Consider the following 25036-nt stretch of genomic DNA (forward strand, 5'->3'; position numbering starts at 1 on the left):
CTTGGAAAGTATGGTGACATTGTAATCTTCTAAGGCATGGACCACTAGAATTATATTATGGCATTCTTCTAGTGATCCATGTTTAAGGTTATGCTGATTAAATGTCTATTATTCGTTGTACTGTAAATACACAGTACCCTAGTTTTGTGTATTCCGTAAAGTAGTAGGTGAGAGAGTGTCTAATTTATTTATTTAATTGATTAATTTGCCCTCGATTTTTTTGGATTGTAATCTACAGACAATAAAGGGCAACAACACGTACAATACGATGTATTCTATTACTATTATCACGCCTCATAATCTACACTTGTACATGGTCTGCTAAAAAGAAAGAAAATAAAAGACAATTCGTTCTCCGTACTTAAAATATGGGGCCAATTAATTTGCTGTCAGGTCTAGTTTGCTTGCCATTTCAACTGAAACGTTACGCTACTGTTCACGGTGGTATGAACTATGAACTAACACAAATACTACACAAGTACGATAACAGAATAATTTAACTTATGAAATCATTCGTCTTTGACGCAATTGTAAGTTAGTGATGTATTATACCATAAAGTAAAAGTGCAAGTACACATAGTAGGCGAAGTAAAATGAGCGAGGGATCTACTGGTCAGTATAATTTGCAGCTCCGATGTGAAAATGCGAGTCCCTATCTTGCAATCCTTTTGTTGCCCAATATACAGTACAGTACTATGAAAGGATGATGCTGTCAGGTAATGCCATTTCGAAAGTATCAGTAGTATAATCAGTAGGCACAGATTGCAACGATATCCGCAGTCACACTCTCGGTAGTACAGTGCCCAACACTCTATGTAGTAGACTAAAACAGATCGATAAATCATTAACACCTTTCTCAAAATGGATCATGATACTACTCCCCTGATAAACCAATTTGGATTGCACCATATAGCCGTTTAGTTATGAGGCAGTACCGTAGTAACAAGTTTCACTATCCGTTCGATCGCAATTATCAATCCCTAACCCTTCTCAGTCCCTTAAAAACTCCCGGCTTTTATACCCTCGACTACAGATTATACCGTAGGCTGTCCACAAAATCTACAGAAGGCCTTCATAACATTTGGAAGTCTTAAGCATTGTGGTTCTTTCCTATGGTCCTAATATAGCTACTTCTGTGTCATACTGTAAGTGCTACCTACACTAGTCTTAGCACTTTCGAAATGTCAGTTATCTACAAGCAGTGGCACAGTATTCCTTCTTTAGTAGCCTCTGGTATATAATAAGTGTGCGTATACTGATTGCATGGACTAGTTACCATAATAGTAACTTGCTGATTAACTGTAAATCTCATAAATCATGATTCGATTCTTAACCAAGGCCTGACCGTACTTTAGTAACACTATCCATGAGCTACTCCAGGAACTGCTAAATTTCTTAAATAGTCCCCGACTACTCTGTAATTCTATATTATAATGAACGTAATTATGATGAAATACTGTATTTCCTTTCCCCAATCAATTAATAGGCATCAATCAGGCAAGGATTACAGTGAAGGATTTATGTTTGGAGACTATTCAAATAAATTGCCATAGTAATAAACGCAATCCGCCTCTAACATGTGTAGTACTTTGGGTATTTCATGCCATTTTACTTATTTCATCTCACTAGATGAAGTTTTAAGTATGAACAATCATCACTGTGTTTTTATTTAAATTGTACCGATGGTAACAAGCCAACGAATAGATGTTAAAAAGACTTTCAATGAGACTATTTGATATTAAATCCAGCCATAGTTGGAGCTTTGCAAATACCTTTCCCTTTAACAGTCCACTTACAGCCTTTGTAAGTAGCTATACATTCATCATTGGTTCGTAGGTCAGGCTGGATCTGTTCAAATATCTATTGGATTACATGAAGAGAGAAAAATAAAGTTTCTATGCATGCAAGTGGGAAATTTGTAAAAAACCTATCACGTAAAGTTCCCCCACAATTAAAAGAGTCCTACTTAGAAGATAGTATAATGTGAATGATCTTATCTACAGACCTTTTTCTTAGGATTTAGTAATGTATCAGGTTCACCTAAGATAAAAAGATTAAGAATTTTAGAAATAGCTAGAAGTAATATGCAGCCTTTAGAATCACAATAAGAAATACTATTTTGAAATTCAACTTGTCAGGAAGGTAAGGTATTATTATTAAATGGATATCGTTATAAAAATTGCATTAAATATACGCCCAAAAATGAGTACACAGATACAATACCAACACCATAGTTAAAATGAGAGTATCGGCACAAGTACAGTACATACAAGGTATCTATCTACAGGTAAAATTTGATATGTAATTCTAAAAATATAATCATGTAGATTTATTAAGCATACCAGGATATTCCTCAACGACTACCCTATCACCAGGTACACAACCCTCAGGTGGATTTATTATTTCTACCTTTTCCGGTGAACTAGCGCACATAATCATACCCTGGGAGAGTATTCCTCTCATCCTAGTAACAAGTAATGACAAATGATATTAGAATTTGGTCAAAGGAAGTAAACGGAGACAATTGCTAGAAGTTTATTACTTTGCAGGTTTCAGATTGCAACAGAATATGGCTAAACGATCCTATAAAGGAAATAAAAATAAATTCGATTAGCTCAGCTAAAATTATTTAATGACCATAATTGAGTATTTACAGTTTTCGAATAGCCTATTGCATTATTAAATTACCTGCATTCCTTCGATAGGGATATGTCTAACCAATCCACTGACAATAGTTCGTGGGCTTTCTTCGCCTACGTTTACTGCAATATGATAAATACGGTGAAATTTTTATTTGCTAACATTAATTCTGGCATATTTGTAGAATTGAGGCATGATTTTTTTATAATTTTTGATCTCCATTTAGGGAGAATGAGAAAGATAAAAAATAAACTTTTGATTTGGTAAATAATGTCAATACACCTATACCATATCCACGTACGCGTATGATAGAAGTTACTGTACCTTCTTCTACATACAAAGAATCAGCATCAGGGTGTTTCTTAACAGATACAATATGTCCAATTTTTAGATTTAATCTTGAGATATCAATCGGTTTACTAGCACCATCATCTGTCAAAGAATAAAATTACGGTATTTTTTTACTCAAGAATTGGGTAAAATTAATTGTACTTTACGATGCGGAACTATAATATTATATTTGTATGAAATGTCCATTTTCACGTCTGTGCAAAATTGACGTATCAGATTTAATCTACGATAATGATACTGTTACAACATTGCCTAATGTGTGTAGACTGTAGACCAATCAAGATGCTATTTTTACTTGTTGTACCAACTAAAACAATAATTAGCTTACGCTTGCAAGTACCTTGCTTATTTTTGGATTGGTCTGACGAATTCTTAGCATTTTTTTTAGTCTCTGCTTCGGCCTTTTTCTGTTTCTTTTCTTTTTTTTGGTCTGGCTTACCTTTATTATCAGGATTAGTTGGCGATTGCTCGACAGTTTTAGCAGCTTTGGGAGGTGATGCATCATTTTTATTAGAGCTAGTTGCAGTTGATGACACTTTAGGAAGTTGAACTTGCTTTTCTGTGCCACGATAGTGTGATAAAGTACGGTATTGCGTTAATTACGTTAGTTAGTAATGTGCAAAAATAATTACTCGTACAACAGAACAGTTTCGTGCTATAGTGTTTATTATTTTCATTTCGCTATCTGAGTAGACTGTAGTGATCATTGTTGATGATTTATCTGCAAGTATCCAGAATGATATTGGACAGTTAAGCAATTCTGTATTTGTTTATCCTACAGGGCATAAGGATGTCATAGTACTCTGGTCAGGAAAGTTATGTCTAGTCACTATGACGCGTTCAACTGTTAGGACCTGTTGCAAACACAATCATTGCAATTGCTTTATTATACCACTTTATGTAATATTATGTTGTACTCACTTCCGTTCATAATTTCCAGATAACAGAGGCGTTGCTTTAAGGCTTCGACTTGTTTGGTTAGACTGTTGTTTTCATCCTGTAATCGAACAACTTCTTGGGAAGTTTGAGCGGTACCGGCAGAATTAGCTACGGAAAGGTTAAACAGATTGATCTCATTACTCTTGCTATAAAATATCGTATAACTGGTTTTATTCAACGACAAGGATGGCTATTTATGAATGAATATGTTCCCATTGATAGATAACAGATGAAGTAGTTGCTTACTGTATCCTTTCTGTACTTAGAAGTAGACCAAGACTACATTTCCTATTGACGCACATTTTAGAAATAGATTTATCGAACAGCATTGTACAACCTACGGGTATCAAAAGATACAGTCGACTAGAGTGCTTGCATGGAGTCAAAACGCAACCCGAACCCAAAATGAGTGCAATTGTTATACAAAGACCGTATGACCATCGAAATTGTAAACCCGAAATGCCCCTCGAGCCGGGTTCAAGTCGGGTTTCGTGTTGACTTTTATTAAGGATACTGCAGTCGACTATGCATCGCATCTACTCTATTGATAGCAAGCGGGAGTATCAACCGATGAAGATACCATCGCATTGCATCGTTCATCGATTAACAGTGAGCACCAATGGATAAAGATACAGTTCATTAATAGGAAATGCTCTACACATTGACAAGTTTATCAACTAGCTCGCCATTTCCTGCTGCAGTCACCGGTGGACAACATGACTTCAATAAAGCAGCAAGGCAACAGTATCATCACATTATCAAACTCTTCTTACTTGCTTGCGATGTTATAAGCTGCAATTGCCTCTTTAGTGTAGCTACAATTTCTTCAGCTTGTGAAGCGCGTTGTTCACATACTCTTAAAGCTAAAGCAGCCATCACGATCAACTACGACAAACTTTTTGCTTGAACAACGATGATTTAGGCCGACAAGAACCCGTGGATTGATTGGTGGAGGAAGGTTGGCCCTTGGCTTGCGTCAGTGAAAAAGTGTCGCATCCTGTCACTCAGTCTAGTGTAGTACGTGGTGAACTGGTGATTGAATTGGCCTGGCAATGTAGTCCCGTACTGGTCCTATTATGGTCCACTTTGTCCAGTAGTGACTCAACCGCTTTCTTACTCTACTGTATCCAGTATGAGAAAGCGATACAGTCAATGGGTTAGTCCAGCGCTCAAGTTCAGCCTATAGAAAGGCTGTGACTGAAGGGTACCAGATCGTTCCATCCACCCGTCCATACGCGACGTACCGTACGTCGCGTACAGTACTGTGATTGTGGAGGAAGGCTGGCGCTGGGCTTGCGTCAGTGAAAAAGTGTCGCATCCTGTCACTCAGTCTGGTGTAGTACGTGGTGAACTGGTGATTGAATTGGCCTGGCAATGTAGTCCCGTACTGGTCCTATTGTAGTCCACTTTGTCCAGTAGTGAGTGACTCAACCGCTTTCTTACTCTACTGTATCCAGTATGAGAAAGTGATACAGTCAATGGGTTAGTCCAGCGCTCAAGTTCAGCCTATAGAAAGGCTGTGTGACTGAAGGGTACCAGATCGTTCCATCCATCCGCCCATGGGCAATGTACCGTACGTCGCGTACTGTACAGTACTGTGATTGTGGAGGAAGGCTGGCGCTGGGCTTGCGTCAGTGAAAAAGTGTCGCATCCTGTCACTCAGTCTAGTGTAGTACGTGGTGAACTGGTGATTCAATTGGCCTGGCAATGTAGTCCCGTACTGGTCCTATTGTAGTCCACTTTGTCCAGTAGTGAGTGACTCAAACCGCTTTCTTACTCTACTGTATCCAGTATGAGAAAGCGATATAGTCAATGGGTTAGTCCAGCGCTCAAGTTCAGCCTATAGAAAGGCTGTGTGACTGAAGGGTACCAGATCGTTCCATCCATCCGTCCATACGCGACGTACCGTACGTCGCGTACACTACTGTGATTGTGGAGGAAGGCTGGCGCTGGGCTTGCGTCTGTGAAAAAGTGTCGCATCCTGTCACTCAGTCTAGTGTAGTACGTGGTGAACTGGTGATTCAATTGGCCTGGCAATGTAGTCCCGTACTGGTCCTATTGTAGTCCACTTTGTCCAGTAGTGAGTGACTCAAACCGCTTTCTTACTCTCTGTATCCAGTATGAGAAAGTGATACAGTCAATGGGTTAGTCCAGCGCTCAAGTTCAGCCTATAAAAAGGCTGTGACTGATCGGTGCGGTACCAGACCGTCCCTCCATCCGTCCACGGGCGACGTACCGTACGTCGCGTACTGTGCACATGTGCAGTGTGCACCAGAGACCGTACAACACAGATCGATCAACTACAGTATAGTACTGTATGCTGGTACAGAACGTACAGTAGTCGTGCAAGGCTGCAGCAAAGCAAGTTGCTGCAACAACCGGACCGAGCAGTACGACACAGTCGCACAGGAACAAGCTCAAAGCATCCAAAAGTATTTTGTATTTCTCCATTGCTAGAGCTCATTTTTGATTGAAAGTTAGGCCTGAAGCCATGGAAAATTGGATAGTTTGCTCGTAGATCCTACATTGGTCTAACGTCAATAGTAAGTCCGATATGTACTGGATGGATTGGCTGTATTTAAAAACTGTCTTGATATCAAGCTATGATCGTCTTCTTGACATGGAACAACTCTTTATTTGCACTGTTATTTTACTGCAAGTGAATGATGCTAGCTAGATAGAGTATAGTAGTGAGAAATCGATGAAAGAAACCTTTTGATAGCTTTAGCTAATCCATTGCAGTACATTATTAATAGGATAACGTAAATTGATACTGTTCTTATCATGATGTAATACAAGTACTGTACAGTAGTATTCATTGGCACTATTATGGGCGTACAATCAATCCTATGAATTGTATCGATTAGATTAGATTAGATTATAGAATGCTAGTAGCAAATCGATCAACCAATATTATTTTACGTATAATATTGATGTGTACCGCTATATTGGAACATCAATCTAGGACTATATCTATATTTTTACAAACATTATCATCACGCCAGTGATCATCGTTTATGAAGGTCTACTCGTATCGACGCGTGTATATATATATATATATATAATGTTATATACAAACCAGACGTGAATCATTTTACTAGGGCTTACTTAAAAGATCCTTCGCTGTTATTACAAAAGTATACAATAGGCTACGGAATAATCTATTTTTCCTAATTGAATTGCATTGATTAATTTGGTTGAATTAGTTATCATCGACAGGATTGACGATTACATAATAAAAAAAAGGACTGGCATCATGATCAATTCTCAATACAGGCAGTCGATACGCATTACACGCGTAAGAGTTTTCACAACAACTATGTATGCTCTTATTTGTACGGTATAGAACAAGTGTGCAATTTAATTGATTGAAAAGATAGTAACCAAGGACTGTATCAATTCAAACGGCCATCCTTGCAAGTTGATTCTTTATTTTTCTTGCGTTATAAAACGTAGGATTTATATCATAAACTATCCATGACCTTATTTAGTAATCCCTACTTACTGTAAATCCCCAATCCTATTTTTGCATTGATGGGTTGAGCTCTATCCTTTGTAATCGTTTAGTTCCTTGCATTACCGTGAACTACCGTGTCGCTTTTAGAATCTACAGGACAAAAAATCATGATCTACAGTACGTCATGATGTAGTAACAAGTTGTAATTGCTTTCCTTTTCTTTCACTAAAATGAAACAACTTTTGTTAAGAACATTTTCAACTACTGTCTCTTTTCCATATTTTAGCTACAATATTATAACTATAGGTAGTGAAATCACTACCTAGTTATGCAATATTGTCTGGTCTTGAAATTTAGATTTTAGATGAATCATAATCTACGTACAGTATATCCTACTGCTATTGCTGCAACTTTATTATTGCTACACGTGAGTAGGGAAATCTTGGATCTTGCCCATATAAATTGAATGGGAGATTAATTGACATTTTGCATACATTTCAATAAACATTTTCTGAAATTGTCTCAACAAAAGATACCATACGTGGAACATCTAAGACAACGTGTGCTCGTATTAAAACTAATTAAATGTTTATAGTACAGAGTATTTATTCGACTGCGCGATTGCTTATTAAATGCAGCAACATGCTATGCAATATCCATCTACCTATATAGAATTATACTCATTACATTACAAGGGATCTGTAGTAAACAGTATTGGATGAACACGTACGCACCAATTGTTCATTTTAACCTTGCTATCGCTCCACCTAAGCTCCTATATACCTAATATTGAATGATTAGATCTGTTTATTCTACTGTTCGAGTATCATTTTAATACATTCATATATATTTGTTATTACAACAATGCAGTAAGGTATAATCAATGGCAGATAAGGAAGAAAATGGGACTAAATCCGACGCTACCTCTAGCGAAAATTTAATATCAGTAATGACGAAAGAAATCAGTGATGATCAAGCTGATAGCCGTGCACCTATTGCTGACGAAGGCGCTACCAGTATGTATTATTAGCATCATTTTTAATAAATCGCACTCTGACTTTTATGCTTGACCAAAATATACGGTCTCTTCTAAGTACTCTCCTATACTTGATTATATTTTGCAATACTACACATCCTACTTTGCTTTACATTGTTTCGTTCTTGCTTAATAAATCTAAATTCATTTGTTCTAACTTTTGACAATATGAGACATCAACTGCATTTTTTCTTAGTAAATCGAGTTCTTATGATGTATGCTTCGCATGCCATTTATTGAAACTCATATGTAATCTTATGCAGCAGTGAGTACATCATTAAAAGAAAAGAATGAACCATTAAATTATTGTTTTAATAAACTGATTCCAAATAGTTGTAATTAATATTGTCAAAGGTCCTTTTCAATCAGTTATTTATTGATTATACTTATCTATGTAAATGGAAGCTAATCTTTAATTTGATGCGAACGTGATTAAATTAGGCAACGAGGATCCGCCTTCAAATCAATTTAATATGAACACAGTACTGGAGCCAACTTTTGCCAAAACTGGTATAAATATTAGCTAACAATGAAAATTATTAAAAGCTGACTTTAGTAACATGCTATGCTTTAAATGATAATGTAAGCAGTATCCATTATGAATTGAAAGCGTTCGTGCATGCTATAATTGTACTTGTCATATATGCCAAAGTGTACTATTTTAAATATTTCCTCTTTATGCTAAAAAAATACAGCAACAAATTCGGATGGCCCGTCGACAACAACCCTTCAACAGTCAGTAACACCTGAGCATTTGATCGCATCTAATATTTCTGAAAGTTCAGAAGCACCCAAAGCTTCTAAAGAATCAGAGACGCAGGATACCACTTATGAAATATTTGAAGGTTTGACTTGCCTTGGATCATCAACAGTTAATGCTCCGAAAAGTGAAACTGAAGCTCAACGGGTTATGGCAACCATGAGAGAAAATTCCGCCAAAGCTATCGAAGTACAGTAACTAAAGAAAATTTGATACTCCTAGTAAATATTAAAAATACAAATTCTCATCAAAAATATATTACTTATCTGATTGGCAGGTCAATCTATCCGTGCCAAGTGATGTTAAGGGTTCCGTTGCTTTATTAGATCCTATAACTGGATCTGAAATTTGCAGTTATCCAGTCACTAGAATTTTATTTTGCGCCCGTGGTAACCCAAAAGCAGCAGAAAAAGACTGTTTCTCGTTCAGTTCTACGTATCAAAAGACGGAAATATTTTACATCCATGTATTCCAATGTACAAATCAGTCTTTGGTAACACTAAATTCATATAACACACCACTAGATTACGACTAGGTAGACTTCACGACTCATGAAATAAAATTTTCTTTCAAATACAGGCCGAAAAGGTTTTAAAGGCTTTAGGAAATGCATTTCGAAACATGGATGTAAGCTTATTTAATCACGCTCTAATTATACCCTTATCACCGTTTATTTACATATTTATCCGTTAATACAGGTACAAAACTCGCCAAATTCCGATCAAGATAATCCCAACATTACTTCTTTTAGTTTTCAATTCGATATTACATTAGATGTCTTGGAAAAGGACGAAGGCATATTCCGGCCTGTACCACGAGAAAGTGGAGTTTTTAAGATTAGAGAGAATCGTTTCAAGCAATTTTCTGCTATATTGAAGCAAATAAGTGGACCAACGAATGTTAACATTATAAAGTACTCAGAAATCTATTTAAAATTATCACCTGGATTTTGCATGTATTGGTATCTTCTCATTCTTATCATCTTTACGCGCCTAAAAATTTAGATGCATGGGGCTATTACTATGCCCGGGACCGGCACAATTAGCTAAAACCGAGAAATTATTTCCTATGAATGAGGTAGAGATAGGTTTGAATCACACATTTATTTCATATTTCAATCAAAATACAAATACCTACCTAAATTTCTTTCAGATTTATTTTAAAATAAATAATGGGAACAAAAACTATGAAGTAATTGGAGTTTGGAATCCTGAAACGTTGTTTAATGTCAATTCAATCAACGCAAAAACTCCCAAAGGTGACACCAAACACTTATGCGAGTATACTGAAGGCGAAAAATTCAGCTAGTATTATGTTGAAATATTAACTTTATTTTGTACTTATAGGCATGCAAGTTTATGCAACGCTTGCAATGGATGTCGTGTTTGATAGAGTATTAGAGCCAGTACGGTTATTATGGTCAGTCCAATTATTACATTGTTGGAATGGTATGCTGTAACGTTATCTTATAATTTAATGGATAACCTGTTATAGGGATATAAAATTAAAAGTTTATGAACGACTTGAAATTGTACCAGAATCTGACAGAATGACACGTCATTCCGAAAGCTTCATGATTCAAGTTAAGAAGGTATTTTAGAAATAGATTACAAAAAAACTATTGAAGCTTTGTATATTCTATTCAGATGACAGATTATTTAGAGTGTGAAATGTTTAACGGTACTATTGATTTAAAATTATCATCACGCCCATACTATAATATAAAATTATTTCTCATATATGTTATACAGATGCCTCATCAGGAAGGCATTAAAGGTAACTATCGTGTAACCGGGACACAGCGTATATGCGTAGGCTTGAGTATAAATAATACTAGCCAACAAAATGAAGATCTAAATTCAGGTATAAAGATTAATATATCGATTGATGTAAATATTATTGTGTGTCTTGTAAGTGATGTCTTGATTTAAATTTCTACTGTAGGAAATTCAGATGATGAAACTGTTTTATCTGGTAGTGGCAACGTACAACAGGACTGCAGTGATAATGCATTAATTGACTGGTCAGAAGTTTTGACTAGATGGACAAATACTAAGTCGCGCCCTAAAGAATTAATACAGCTTGTTAGAAAGGTAACTGCTAATTATGGTACTACAGTCATAAACTGATAGCTAACTTTTTGTTGTTAATAGCTATGCATTACCCACTGTAGGTTATTTGTAATTGTGCATGTATAACTTTGAAATTAGGGTATTCCGGAACCTTTGAGGGGTCAGGTGTGGCAAATGCTAGCCGGTATCGTTGAAAATACCGATTTGCTGCAAACATATTCACATCTGTTAACAAAGGTAAAACGAAATCCTATTTAATCAAGCTATTTAATAAGCATAGAACTAGAGTATGTTGTATTTTATTCGTATAATAGGAATCTCCTTCCGAAAAAACGATCCTTGTCGATCTCGGACGAACATTTCCGGCTCATCCAATGTTTAAAGATCAAGATGGAGAAGGACAATCAAATTTATATAGGATTTGTAAAGTAAGAAATTTGCGAAATATCTTTCTATCAATGTATTAATAGCTAATGGCTTTATGCAAATTATGTAACCGTACAGGCATATTCAGTGTACGATGAAGAAGTTGGATATTGCCAGGGCCTATCTTTCCTCGTAGCTGTATTAATTTTGCATGTACGTGAGTGCTATAAAATGAGAGGTATATTGTTTGTTTTTCAGGAGAAGTGAATATCTAATCGTTGAACTTATTTAATTAGATGCCTGAAGAGCAAGCTTTTTGTGTATTAGTAAAGATAATGTATACAGATGGCTTACGAGATTTGTTTAGATTAAACTTTGAACAACTACATATCAAATTTTTTCAATTAGAAAAGCTACTGGAGGTATATCATCATAACATTAGAACTTACTTAACTATTACATTCATATCAAAATTAACACCTTCTTCTATTTACAACAAGAAAATGCTACCAGATCTGTATTATCATTTCCAAGGCAACAGAGTAGAAGCTCATATGTACGCATCGCAATGGTTTTTAACGCTTTTTACAGCCAAGTTTCCTTTAGCAGTTTCATATCATGTTATGGATATGTTTCTTTGTGAGGTTTGCACAGCATAAATATATAGCATGAATACTGTATTTTTTAGCAATGTAGAAAACCTTATAAGAATAAGCTCCTTACTCGGAATGTTTTACCATAATTGACTTTTTACTACTATAGGGCATGGAAGTATTATTCCGAGTTGCAATTACGATTTTAAAGGTAAAATATGGCCGTTAAATATAATTGTATCCGTCTGAGCATATATTAACTAAGATTTCAATTTAGCATATATCCAAGGAACTTCTATTGTTGGATTTTGAGGGAATTATGAAACACTTTCGAGTTACTTTACCAAAAAAATGCTTATCAGAGGAATTTTGTTCTCGAGTTCTACTTGACTGCGGGAGAGTCAAGGTTAGTATTTCTTATGTTATGGTCGTAAGGTATCATTACTAAAATGATAAATCTGTAACCATTTGAAGATTGATAGTAAGAAATTACGCAAATACGAAAAAGAATATTACATTTTAAAAGAATTACGTGAAGAAGAAGATCCAGTCATGGTTTTAGAGGTATTTTGATTCCTAATTAATTTCACGCTAATTCGATTGCTCCTTAAGTGTATGTATGCATATTGTACTAGAAAATTTCTTTTCCAATGACAGGAAAAGAATAGATATCTCATGAGAAGTATTGCCAAAACAAGGCAAGAAAATGAATCATTAGGGCAGGAATTGACAATTTTAAAAACAATACATAATCAATCAACGGAAGAGGTTATCTGTTTAATTATAATTGTTAGAATTTTTAAGAATTGTACGAGTCAAATATCGAAGAAATTAGATAATGTTATATTATCAGTAACTTTAATGGTGATTTAAAACTATTTCTGTAGGCGAAAGAAAATATGAGCTTAATGAATAAAGAGCTAACTAGTTTGCAGTCTCAATATGCTGACTTAGATGAAGATAAACGTAGATTGCAAGCGGAAATTAAAGAGGTTTCTACATATATTAGTGATTACTTCCATTGATACGAAAGTTATCAGTACTTGTGTATTAATTTATTTAAATTACGCACATTCCTTTTTACAAGATTAAAGAATTATATCGGGATACTGTTGCCAAATCAAATGATGAAGCTAACCGACAAACTAATATTGTCAAGGAATATAAGCAGGTACGACCGTTCGAAATAAAATCATCTTTATCTGTTCATGCTTTTTATAAATTATATAATTATTGCACATGCTCGATATCATCCATAATTATAATTTTGAATTTATTAGATATGCTCTCAGCTTCAAGATAGATTAGAGAAGCAAGAAAACGTTTATACAAAGCAAATTAAAACAATAAAAGTAAGCCTGAAAGATATGTTATTGTAAATTTCTTTCATAACCATTCACGTACCTTTTCTTAGGCAAAAATATTAAAAAAGTACCCAGATTTGGCCGATAAAGTTGATGAAGAAATCGATAGTCTGGCAGATGAGAATGCAATTGGAGCGGATGATAAAAGCAAAAGTTACACAGAATTAGGTGCGTTGGAAGAGAAATTTAGGAAAATGGAGGTTGATTATGCTCATACGAAACTAGAATTGGTTGCAAAGGAGTGCAAAATACAAGAATTGGAGCATCAATTGTCTGGATTAGAAGTAACCCTTGCAAAGCACGGCAGTAACTGGTTCGCAAAGTGGAAAAAGTAATACTCGCTAATATGGATTTAAATTCTATGAATAAGCGTAATTTAATCTAATATCTAGGATCCATTATTTGGGACTGCCGAAAACGTTTAGAATCGAATAGTAATATATGGATTTTTCAATTATTTTGCCCAGTTAGATGTTCGATGTGCTTGCAACTTTGAAACAAGTTAAAAAAATGTGTAATATATTTGCGCTAGTGAATTGACATTTACCTAATTAAAGAAAACTAAATCGTCGCTTTAAAATGATACTGGATGTTAAATCATAACCGTTTAAAATGGTCTTATTTTATCCTACTTGAAATTGCTGCTATATTTTGTAAACCATAAAATCACCGCACTGGATGCTGCGATCTAGATAAAGTATATCATTTGCAAATTTATGTATCGTTTTTTAAATGTGTTCTTGCATATGTATATAAATATGGAATACATCGTGACTGTAATTGTATCTTATAGTAGAAGCATCAGCATGTAAAATATATATATACAATCAAGTGAAGAAATATAGTAAAGATGATATTGAACGAACTTTTTATTTTTTAAACTTTGCAATGAACGTTAACAAGTTTATCGCTACGTATAGGTCATTTATAAATCCAATCACCACGAAATTGCAATTACTAATAATCTACTTGGAAATGCATTTACGAAGAGTCTAATTATATTTATTAGTATTTGTAGACTTTTCCACTCTTAATTATTTTAATCTTCTTCCCACGATTCAACCGAGAAAAACTATGATGACCTAAATTGCCGTGTGAGTAAAAATCGCCGAAAGGTAGTCCTTTAAATTGCGAAAACCCACCGAATCTTCCTCTGTTCCGATCTAAAGTTTTTTACAAATTCATAGGAGTAAATGTCTATCAATTATAATGCTTTTATGTCTTCAGTTGCAGTACGCACGAATCATGTTTAAAAATGAGGATGCATTTCATAGCTATTTATGGCTCTAACCTGAACAGGTCGGACCAGTGAAACCGTTTCGGCATTTGCATTCGCCAGTCTGAGCATTGCAATCACCATGTTTGCAACTACAGCGGAATTCGCAGTCCGGCCCAAAGTTACCCTTCGAGCATGCTGTATAGAAATATAATTTATTAAATTAGACAAATTTATTCTAATTTCTACGTTTAAGTTAAAAAATAATGAAACGGCCAATTAAGTGTATTGTAGTGAAAAGTAATAATGAACATGAAGATTAGAAGACAAATTCCATTTTTAAAGTATTTTATGTATTGATAACTTACGTGTATTGCAATTAGCTCCCATGTATCCAGCTCTACATTTGCATAGACCATCAGTTGGATTGCAGAAATCGCCACGCCCAACATCACATTTACATATTGACTGACAATTAAGACCGTATCTATTCAAGCCACAATCTAGTCGATTACATGAATTTAATTTATCATCAGTGAACTATAATTGTATACGTTCGGGAAATTGGTTGTAAGCTGTTTTAAAATAACTTAGTTTTCAGACTAGTAGCTGCTAAGGCCACGCCATAATGACACAATTACTAATATACGCGAGTACTGTATATATTAATTAGTATTCATCCAGCTTACTTCTCGAACATTTTGGACCAGTTAAACCAGGTGGACAGTCACAAGTCCCAGTAACATGATCACACTCGATAACATCTCCGTTACCATTTGTGTTGCAGTCGCAAATTTGCAAACAGTCACGTCCAAAGCGTCCTTTAGGGCATTGCTGTTCACATACAGTACCGATATAACCATCTTTGCAAATACATCGACCAGTTTCTGGATCACAAGAGCCGTCATTTTGGCAATCTGGGCAACTATTGCTGCATCCAGGACCCCATCGTTCAGGATCGCATCCTACAGGAAGGACAAGATTCATCGTACATGTTACATAACCACGTAATTTAAATTAAATCACTGGCGACTGATTAAGATACTTGTAGCTACCCAATACTGTAGTCGATGAAAGTAATAAAAACGAAAGTTTCATTGTGATGATACAAATAATTGTATAGTACAGTCTAATACTAGTTATAATGGTTGCAAGAACCTGTAGTGTAGTATCCTTTAGGCCATTGACAATTTGAAATATCAACTGTATCAATATTATATCTACCCAATTTCATAAGGTAATGTAATCCGTTTAAAGCATAGAATAGTTATTTTACTTTTAATGTACTGGAATAGAAAAGTGAACATTTCAACTTAAATTGCTATTCTGGGTGGTATACCTATATTTTAACGGAAGCTAGAATAATTAACTGTTATAATTAAAATGTAAGAATAAATTTATTATCATTGCTTAAGCATGAAATACCATAAAGTACGACACTTATCTATCCAGAGAATACACGCATGTTCTGGTTGATATACTGCATTATATAAGATTATTAATACTATAATTAATTTAAGAGAATTTTATGTGCACTATTTCTACTACTGTCCTTATTTTTAGAACTTATAACTCATAATAAGACTACTTAATTATTTTAAATTGGACTCTCATAAACTTCATCTTTAATTTGATGTGAATCTGCCTCTAAGAAGAATTAAAAGGGCTTGTAATCACTATTCCAGTTATAAAAACCAAATATAACCTCTAATACAGTAACATCAAAGCATTGAGCCATAAGCAGCAGCAATACCGTACTTAAGCCAATTACAAGTATAACAGCTGCAACTCACAAATGATCCAAGCTATGGTAATATCCTCGTAAAATTGAAAAGATAGAACATTTATAAGTCAATGCAGTGGTACTTACGCTGACTGCAGTCTGTTCCATGGTAGCCAGCGATAGTTGAACAATCACAATCTCCAGTAATAGCATTACATAAAGCATTATTAGCACAAGGGCAGGAACTACGACATTGATCACCAAACGAACGACCAGAGCAGCCAATTCCACATGCAATTCCAGTGAAGCCAGAAGAACACTCGCATACCCCAGTGACTGCATCACATTCGGCCTTATTAAAGCACTGGCAGGCTTGACGACAACCTTTGCCAAAAAATCCATTAGAGCATTTATTTTCACAACGGACACCGATGTAACCAGCGGGACAATCACATCTTCCATTACTACAAAATCCCCCATTTTGGCAGTTGCAGTTGTCGAAGTCATTATCGTTACCATTTTGACTATCTTGACTAAAATATCCATCGTTATAAATTGATAATCCATTGCCATTTCCATAGCCATAATAACTTTTACATTGTACTACAGCTATGCATAGAAATAAAATTGTTAAACTAATAAGGATCTTAGCCATAATGGTCGAAAGTAGTTTTTTAATAATGAACGATTTCCAAAATATAAGGTCAGTAATAAACTTTCAAAAGATTACTTCTACAGCGTAAAGCTCCGGGATTTTTATACCTCTTCCATGGTGCAATTTCAACATGACAAGATTGAAAAAATTTAATGCAATTGCCATAACACCTTTCAGTCTGTTTTCTCAACTCTTTTGTAATTTGAATCAGGTATTAAACATACGAAATTTATTTTACACAATATTTATATTATAAGAAAGTGGTACTATCACAATATTAAGCAGCCCAATTGCTTATCACCTGAATTGTTTATGGCTCAAGCGTATCTGTAAGAAATACTTGATAATTATTATTTAGCAGTTATTCTTTTAACGGTTAATAGATTGCGAAAGAGAAGCGCTATTTTAACTGAAATGGATTAGAATTAGTGCTGACTAAATGATATTAACCGTGATGTATCAGGTTTATTATTCTCACGAATGAAAAGTGGATATGAAACCAGGTATATGTGGTATTATTCGATAATAATTAAGCTGCATATTTTTCCGATAGTTTTACAGCTCATGCGGTCATGCTCAAAATCATATAATGAAAGAATTAGTTAAAAGAGACTTTCTGACTAGCAAGTTCAGCTGTAATATTAAAGTAGAGACACGTACAAAGAAATTTTCCAGTGTAGCCGCTACGGTACATCAAATTATATTGCGTTGCTCTCATTTTGTTAAATTATTTATAAAAAATATATACTGGAACGCTGAGTCTGTTCCGTAGAGATTTGATTTTATTCTATAATATCATCAATTATCCATGTGTGAATCATTGTGACGGTTATCACAACATTTAGCGGTACTGCTGTAACTAACTAATCATTTTTACTTCATCAGGGCCATTAAGCTATTTCGAAATCAAATAATTTCAATTATACCACCCTAATTAATTTCGACTTACATGTTATAATTGTTCCAGTTTGATATCTCAAATATATCTGTTAACACTACTTTCCGATATCGCGCAAAGTAACAACTCGTATTTACGTGCAGACTTAATCAAATGAAGTCGCAAAATTATAGTTGTTATTCGAAATACTGATACTGACTTATTAATAAACTCATTCTTCCGATCTGCTATAGCAAGAAAACAATTTATCTTTTTCTCTATTATCATTATCGATGTGAATCAAATAATTTAATAGCTTATTCAAATAAAATTATCGCTTCCTTATTAGTAATTACTGTACATAAAGATTTTTGTAACCGATTTTTATGCGAATAAATAATTCATTGCAAAATTATTCTTATATTATAATGATAGTAAAGCATACGATATTGCTACGAGACTAAAGACATGGTGATTATGGTGCTCCGTAAAGGTGTAACTTTGTCTTTGCGAGAAAAACAGACAATTAATACATAAAATTAATTTACAAGGACAAAATGACACTATTTTCCCGTATATATTATATACAATATATATTTTTGAGGTATCACTCTGTTACCACAAAGATAGAGCAGTATGAGATTGACACATTAAAGATTGAAAGTAATTCTCTTTAATATTACGGTTAATCTCATATGAGTAATGAATCCAGAATCACCACACTTAATGAGAATTCCGATTATTAACTGAAGCGCAAGTATCATTTGCTTTATTAGTCCCCTGACGTCCACTGTGATTTAAGAATTCGATATACTGTATCAAAGACTACTGAAAAAGAGAATCTGTTTTCCAGTAGTCCTTATCTGTGTCGCAACCCTTTTCAAAAAAATCAAATTGCAGCTCTTAACTGAAATAAGGTTACAGTAATTCATTATCCATTTAAAATTGCAAGAGTTGCTTCATCATGCCACTTTATAATTGTAAATGAATACGTAATGTGCAAGCTTACCTTTAATTACATTCGAGGTGCTAAAATAATGCCTATGCTCTAAAATACGATTTCAGCTAATTTTGTGAGATATGATGATAAATTTTTACTGACAATAAACGTCCTACGAACTCTATTTTTAATGCGATGTAACACTATTAAATTAATTTGATGTTGGTTTCTAACTTCACCAGAAACTTTTTAGAAATACTTTAATCGTAGAAATACATAGAAAGATTCGTTCGTAAATAAAACTGTTCTTAGCTGTCGTAGGAAGCTTACAGTTGAATAATAGAACTCATTGTTGTACGCAAGGATTGTGCTGGACAAGGTGGTTTAATATATCTCCTATGTAGATTCCGCAGTCTGCGGCGTATAATGCTGGTATCCTAACAGTATTTAGGATTTAAAGGCTATGTATCTTCCGAAACTGAGATATAAGATTATGTAGAAATTTAGGCCACAATGGCTAGAATTAACTCAATTTAAAAATTATAATATTTTGGTATATGATACCCTGTATCCAATCTGTTATCTATGACAGAGGAAGCATTCAATAATAGTTAATTTTATTTTACCTTTTGTTACACTAACTAATTTGTAATTTAAATAAATTAGTTTTGGTCTACAATTTTATGTATAAAGCTAAGTTAATATCGTACTTCGATTCCTAATCGGTATAGAAAAGCTCATATTAGTTCATAGTCAGTTTTATTAGACTTAAAAGTTAATCAACGTTTTCTTTTTCATAAGAATCCAATACCAATTCATTTGAGTACTAATTAAAGAATTATTCGCTATTATCCATTAAAGGATATAAATTAATTTTAGTCATTATAATCCTATTTTGATAATAACCCAGGTAAAATTATCAAATTTAGGATTTGGATTAAGCTGTATTTAACTCTATTAAATATTAGTAAGATATACGTAAGACAAACTATTTTGATTGCCACGATTCAGGCTAATCTTTATTTCAAATTGTAATATTGCAGTAGCACATATTGAGTTAAAATTGGATACTTTACATGATAGATATCAGGGTCATTGCGCAAATATCTATACAAACTACTCCATTTATGCCCTTTGATGGTGTTTATGATATTGAAAGAGGCAGTAATAATGATTACGAGAACCATGAGTCTATTATCAGTGCAGTGTATTTAGAATATACTGTAACTATATTCTACTCTTAAATATAGACATGTTGTTTTGCTCTTATATTTAGATATATTTACAATCCGCTTACTTCACATTCATATATAGGCTACTGTATTTAGTTATTACAGTACTCGCTATTTTCTACTATCATCTGCTATTCTATAACCTGTTATGGTATATGTTGTATCTAATCCTACAATCATGTTCTCTGCATGTGTTCTAATGCCATAGTTATAAATACCGCCTTTTTCTGCCTTAGATTTCTTAAGTTGCATTATTAGTCACAGTTAGTATTCACACTTTACTCACGGCAGCTACCACGCTGACCTACCGTAATTATCGCATTGTACCTAACTACTATCCACAATAAAGTATCCTCTTTTTCTTAAGCTCCTTGTGCAATTCTCTGCATGGCAACTAAAACCACATTATCTGACTCTTCGAACCCTCCATCACAATCAGTATCTAATTATAAAATTTTATTATGCTGCATGTATAATTACGCGTGTAACCTGACTTGATTTGAGCATTTAAATGACCTTATAATTGGATGAAAACTGTAAAATTACTTGCCATAAGATTAAGAAGCTGTAGTATTTAAGCAAAATTTATGTCATACAGGTACCCTAAAATCGGGTTATGATGTCAAATTATTATTAAGCTTACTCTCCAATAGGTGCTGATCTGCGTAATATTGTATGCTGTAAATGATTACGTTTAATTTAAAAAAATCTTATATAAACCTAGAAATTTATTCAAACCTTATGGTTAATCGCCACAGTAAGTTATCAATTCTGAAATAATGTATTCGTAGATATCTATATTTCGACAAAGTAGCCAAGTGATTCGATCTGTTCATCCATGGAGAACTAATTTATCAAGTTGTCCATAAGATGGTTTGATTCCTATCACAATACTGCATTATGGTTAACAGCGTTAATATTGCAAATCAAATTGCGAATCGGTATTATAGTAATATACAATAATTAGATTAAGTGTAATAACGCTATTTGCATATTACCCTATCCTAGCTATAATATTACAGCGTAATTTAGCAGCCGTATAGCTATTTATTAAACTATGTCAAAAATAAATCTTGAAATAGTGAATGGTGATGATTGTTTTGAATGATGATAGTATTAGTGACATTGCTGACATATTACTCGATTCCTGCTACAATATCACAGAATCGGTTAGTCATAAGAATGAATAACTGAAGTGCTACTAGTACGCCAGCATCAATTCATTAAGGCACAGTTTGTCTAATTGGTGAATATAATTATATGTTACTCGTAATCATTAAAATATCTCTTCTAGTATTACAGGATGATTAAGTAATGATTGCTACAAGTTTAATGATTTTATCTACTAAGATAGATTCCTTCAAATTTAGTCCTAAAACACAGGAAAGACACTGGTGTTTTAAGTATTGATTTAACTTAGTATAATATAAACAGTAAGGCGCCATAAAACATATAATTAATAAGATAGCAATTGTGTACGTATGTATTCAGTTTGAGTACATACTTTTAATTGAAAAGCAATTCATTCAATTCATACAACATGCTAAGATGTAGCCATGGCTAATATTGGACGATATCGTCATCAACATGTTTATTCATTTTAAATTAGTCCAACTGTCACGACGTATCTTAAGCGTCAGGTTGTGATGATTACCATGACTACAGGCGTTACCATTGGCTATTGATGACAATAATTCATTGTTTTACAGCTAATTTCAAATATGAAATAATAATTATTGAAACGTCATAATACTATCTTCTCTTTTATTGTATGAGCAATCAAAAATAATACAAGATGATCAAACTGTAGAAAAAGAGAAGTATAGTTTGGTAAGTATATCAGTACAGTAATTGGTTGAAGTGAAAAAACAAGAGGAAATTCCATACTTAAAATTCCACCATTAGTGGAAGATAAAAAAAATTACTCTTAGATTATTATCAAGATCCATTAAATGTAATCTATCATCTCGCTAGATTAGTAGTTAGCTAATTTAACATTATGATAGAATCAAAATAATAAAGGGAAAGATTAGAAGGAACATTTTATTACATCATTACAGGTTAGATAATATTTTAAATCTAGATAAGATATCATCGTCGGTATCTATTATAGTCCGTGCTGACATTTTGAAACTATTCTTATATTCTTGTTAAGTCTACTGATCGTATGTATTCTGGTAACCGTATGAAAGAAGACTGTAATATTATCTTCTTTTCTTTTATACACACTTGGCTGATTCAACATCACGAACAGACTGTTACTTAATCATTGCAAGATTATTGTATATTAGCTGGCTAACAACATCAACTGATTAATTGTTATTCCCAAAAGTTTCTTAGGTTATTTAGGTCAGATTAGATTTTACATAATTGATATGAATTGATCGTAATTATAGCCCATTTGGCAACTATTTTAATTATTATCTATCGCTTAGTTAGATTTATAAGTAATGGCAACGATTACGAAATCAATAGCTACAACCGCAAGCATATTCATTATTCTCTCAGGTTTGCTTTAGTACCGGTGCATGTTGCATTTTGTAAGAATTTCAATCATTCTATAATGTACAATACGATTGATCAATTAAAATTAAGTTAAAGTGCAGATTTATATACATCGAATATTTAAATGTTGAAATTATACTATGTGATATTCTGCATTTCATATTTAAATCTTATTCTAAGAAGAGGCTAGTTGCAATATTCTCTTTTTTAATACATTTTCGTCCTTTAAATCTTAGCCATTAAACTTTTTACATCACTTTTAGTGTGCTTTATTCATGTCGCTTCTGGACAAAATACAAGTTCAGTTTATTTCGATAATGACGCCTATCTAAGTTATACTAACGGTCGTCAACAAATATCGGGTGTTGAAGATTGGATCGCATTTCGATTTCGATTTTGTCAAAATCAGGGTATGTTATTATATTTAGCTGGTCCATCTTCTCAATTTTTTGCCATCGGTGTTTATCAGAATCGAATCTTATTAGAATGGAATAATGGTGGTATCGCGATCGAGGTAAAAAAAATTCGATATTATTTTACAAAGTTACTGCCTGAATGATATAGTTGATTTGTACTCTAGTAAAGTCTATGATCGACATGGCCTGACCCTATTACACTGCAACTCTGAGCTATGATAACTTAGAAAAAGATCCAAGCCCTAATGCAATATTATAAACACGATAGAGATTAAAGTTATTTCATGATGAATCTGTAGAAACATTAAACACCATAGTTATGACATCTTTCATGTACTCTCCAATTTAAGTGACCAACTTAGACATCTGATAGCTTGAATAACTATTGCTACCTTAATGATAAAATATGAAGATTTTCGATTGTTGCTGGTAAATTTCCGAATGATATTACCTTATCTTAGTGTCACAGAGTAGGATCACTACAAAATCTCGATCCGGTGTCATGTTGATTTGAAACACTTCTAAGAGAATTTTATCATAATAAATGTATCGGCTCCTAACCAAATCACGTTTTATGATTTATATTCTCTCCTGATTTTCTAAAATGTCCAAGAATAGTACCATATACTCATGTAATAGTTTAGATATTTGATTAAAGTTGAATTTTAGTATAATATCCCAAACGAAGTTATAAAGTAGCAAAGTATAGCCGAAAATGGTACCATGATTGCAATTTGAGTTCCAATTTGCAAAATAAAGCAGAAAGAAGGTTATAATCGCTTTTGTATTACTACAATGATACACTATGTTTGATATACATGATCATTTTCCGTAACCACAACGGCATCAAATAAAGGAGTAAAATCCTTATGGCAAATGTTAAGATCTAGAATTTGTCGGCATGTTGTGAATGTAAAATTGCTACTTTAACTTATAATCTTCTTGATCATTAATCAAATCAACAATCCGAGTTAATTATCTAATAGCTATATTCCATACCATTTTGTAGTTTATCTGATCTTAAACTAAAGGTGCAACTATTAATACTTAACTTTTGATTTTTACAGTTGTACATTGGCAATCAATTAAATGCTACGCAAGAATATACTGTTAATGTCACCAATCTAGGAAGAGCAAATGCACTTCGAGCCACTATCGATAATATAGGAGTTAACTTACAATTTTCGTCTCAGAATAGTAGTTTAGACACGTCCACATTTGGCGGTGCTTTATATGTTGGTGGTTGGCCAACAAATGTTGCTTTACAGGTATGTTATGAGTAATGCTAAGATTAAAAGCTATCAGTAATCGATATATCCTTCGCACCTTAGTATAGTAATAATTTATGGATTATAGCAATTTAGGAAAACTACCGTAACAGCGATTGATTTTAAATATCTGTACGTTATATGCCGGTTTTCGTGACTTATATCAAGGTTATCGTAACTTTGCGATAATCTTCGGTTTACTTCTAAAATCTAGTTCGAATATAGTAGCATAAAGTATCAAATCATCTTTGTTAGGTGGAAGATGAACAGATTTTATGCATCACGATAATATAACTTAAACAACCAAAAAATAGAAATAATTTCTAAATTGGTTATGAATTAATTTGACGGGATTTCTAAATTTTATCGGATACTCTACCATCTCTTGATCCAGTAAATTTAGTTATCTCTAAAAATAAAGATATTGATTGATAAGCTTGTTTTATTTAGTCTCTGTATCTTTATAAAATTTAAACTGATAGAATAGAATAACGAAAGGTTTAGTTAGGCTGAAATTCTTTAATACTCTGACATATACAATCGCAAACTACATGCTGCCTTGTATCTAATCCGGCAAGCACATCTGCCGTCTAACGGAATACCTGGACTAATATTTTACACTGATT

The 25036-nt window shown here is 33.6% G+C and overlaps 3 protein-coding genes across 3 annotated transcripts; 1 reads left to right on the forward strand and 2 right to left on the reverse strand.

Moving 5' to 3' along the window:
• Nucleotides 1-1728: 1728 nt before the first annotated feature.
• On the reverse strand, nucleotides 1729-4806 carry TRIADDRAFT_20863 (uncharacterized protein; the record flags this gene model as incomplete). The annotated part of the gene is made up of 9 exons (XM_002109829.1): nucleotides 1729-1860; nucleotides 2006-2040; nucleotides 2343-2464; nucleotides 2543-2583; nucleotides 2689-2762; nucleotides 2965-3059; nucleotides 3358-3550; nucleotides 3913-4038; nucleotides 4704-4806. 9 exons carry the CDS (start codon nucleotides 4804-4806, stop codon nucleotides 1729-1731), a joined length of 921 nt encoding a protein of 306 aa, XP_002109865.1.
• Nucleotides 4807-9258: 4452 nt separating this feature from the next.
• On the forward strand, nucleotides 9259-13913 carry TRIADDRAFT_21193 (uncharacterized protein; the record flags this gene model as incomplete). The annotated part of the gene is made up of 22 exons (XM_002109260.1): nucleotides 9259-9372; nucleotides 9461-9676; nucleotides 9763-9810; nucleotides 9882-10082; nucleotides 10261-10441; nucleotides 10530-10602; nucleotides 10678-10774; nucleotides 10947-11097; nucleotides 11128-11276; nucleotides 11394-11492; nucleotides 11570-11683; nucleotides 11760-11834; nucleotides 11918-12043; nucleotides 12122-12265; nucleotides 12384-12425; nucleotides 12492-12620; nucleotides 12689-12778; nucleotides 12872-12982; nucleotides 13102-13206; nucleotides 13302-13385; nucleotides 13495-13566; nucleotides 13629-13913. Coding segments are annotated over 22 exons (2706 nt in total), but the record flags the coding sequence as incomplete, so codon positions are not given.
• Nucleotides 13914-14583: 670 nt separating this feature from the next.
• Nucleotides 14584-17172, reverse strand: TRIADDRAFT_53185 (uncharacterized protein; the record flags this gene model as incomplete). Its single annotated transcript, XM_002109830.1, has 5 exons — nucleotides 14584-14741; nucleotides 14870-14992; nucleotides 15163-15297; nucleotides 15484-15759; nucleotides 16665-17172. The coding sequence occupies 5 exons, from the start codon at nucleotides 17170-17172 to the stop codon at nucleotides 14584-14586; spliced, it is 1200 nt and encodes a 399-aa protein (XP_002109866.1).
• Between the last annotated feature and the right edge of the window lie 7864 nt (nucleotides 17173-25036).

This window comes from Trichoplax adhaerens, genomic scaffold (genome assembly GCF_000150275.1).
Source record: "Trichoplax adhaerens TRIADscaffold_2 genomic scaffold, whole genome shotgun sequence".
NCBI lineage: Eukaryota > Metazoa > Placozoa > Uniplacotomia > Trichoplacea > Trichoplacidae > Trichoplax > Trichoplax adhaerens.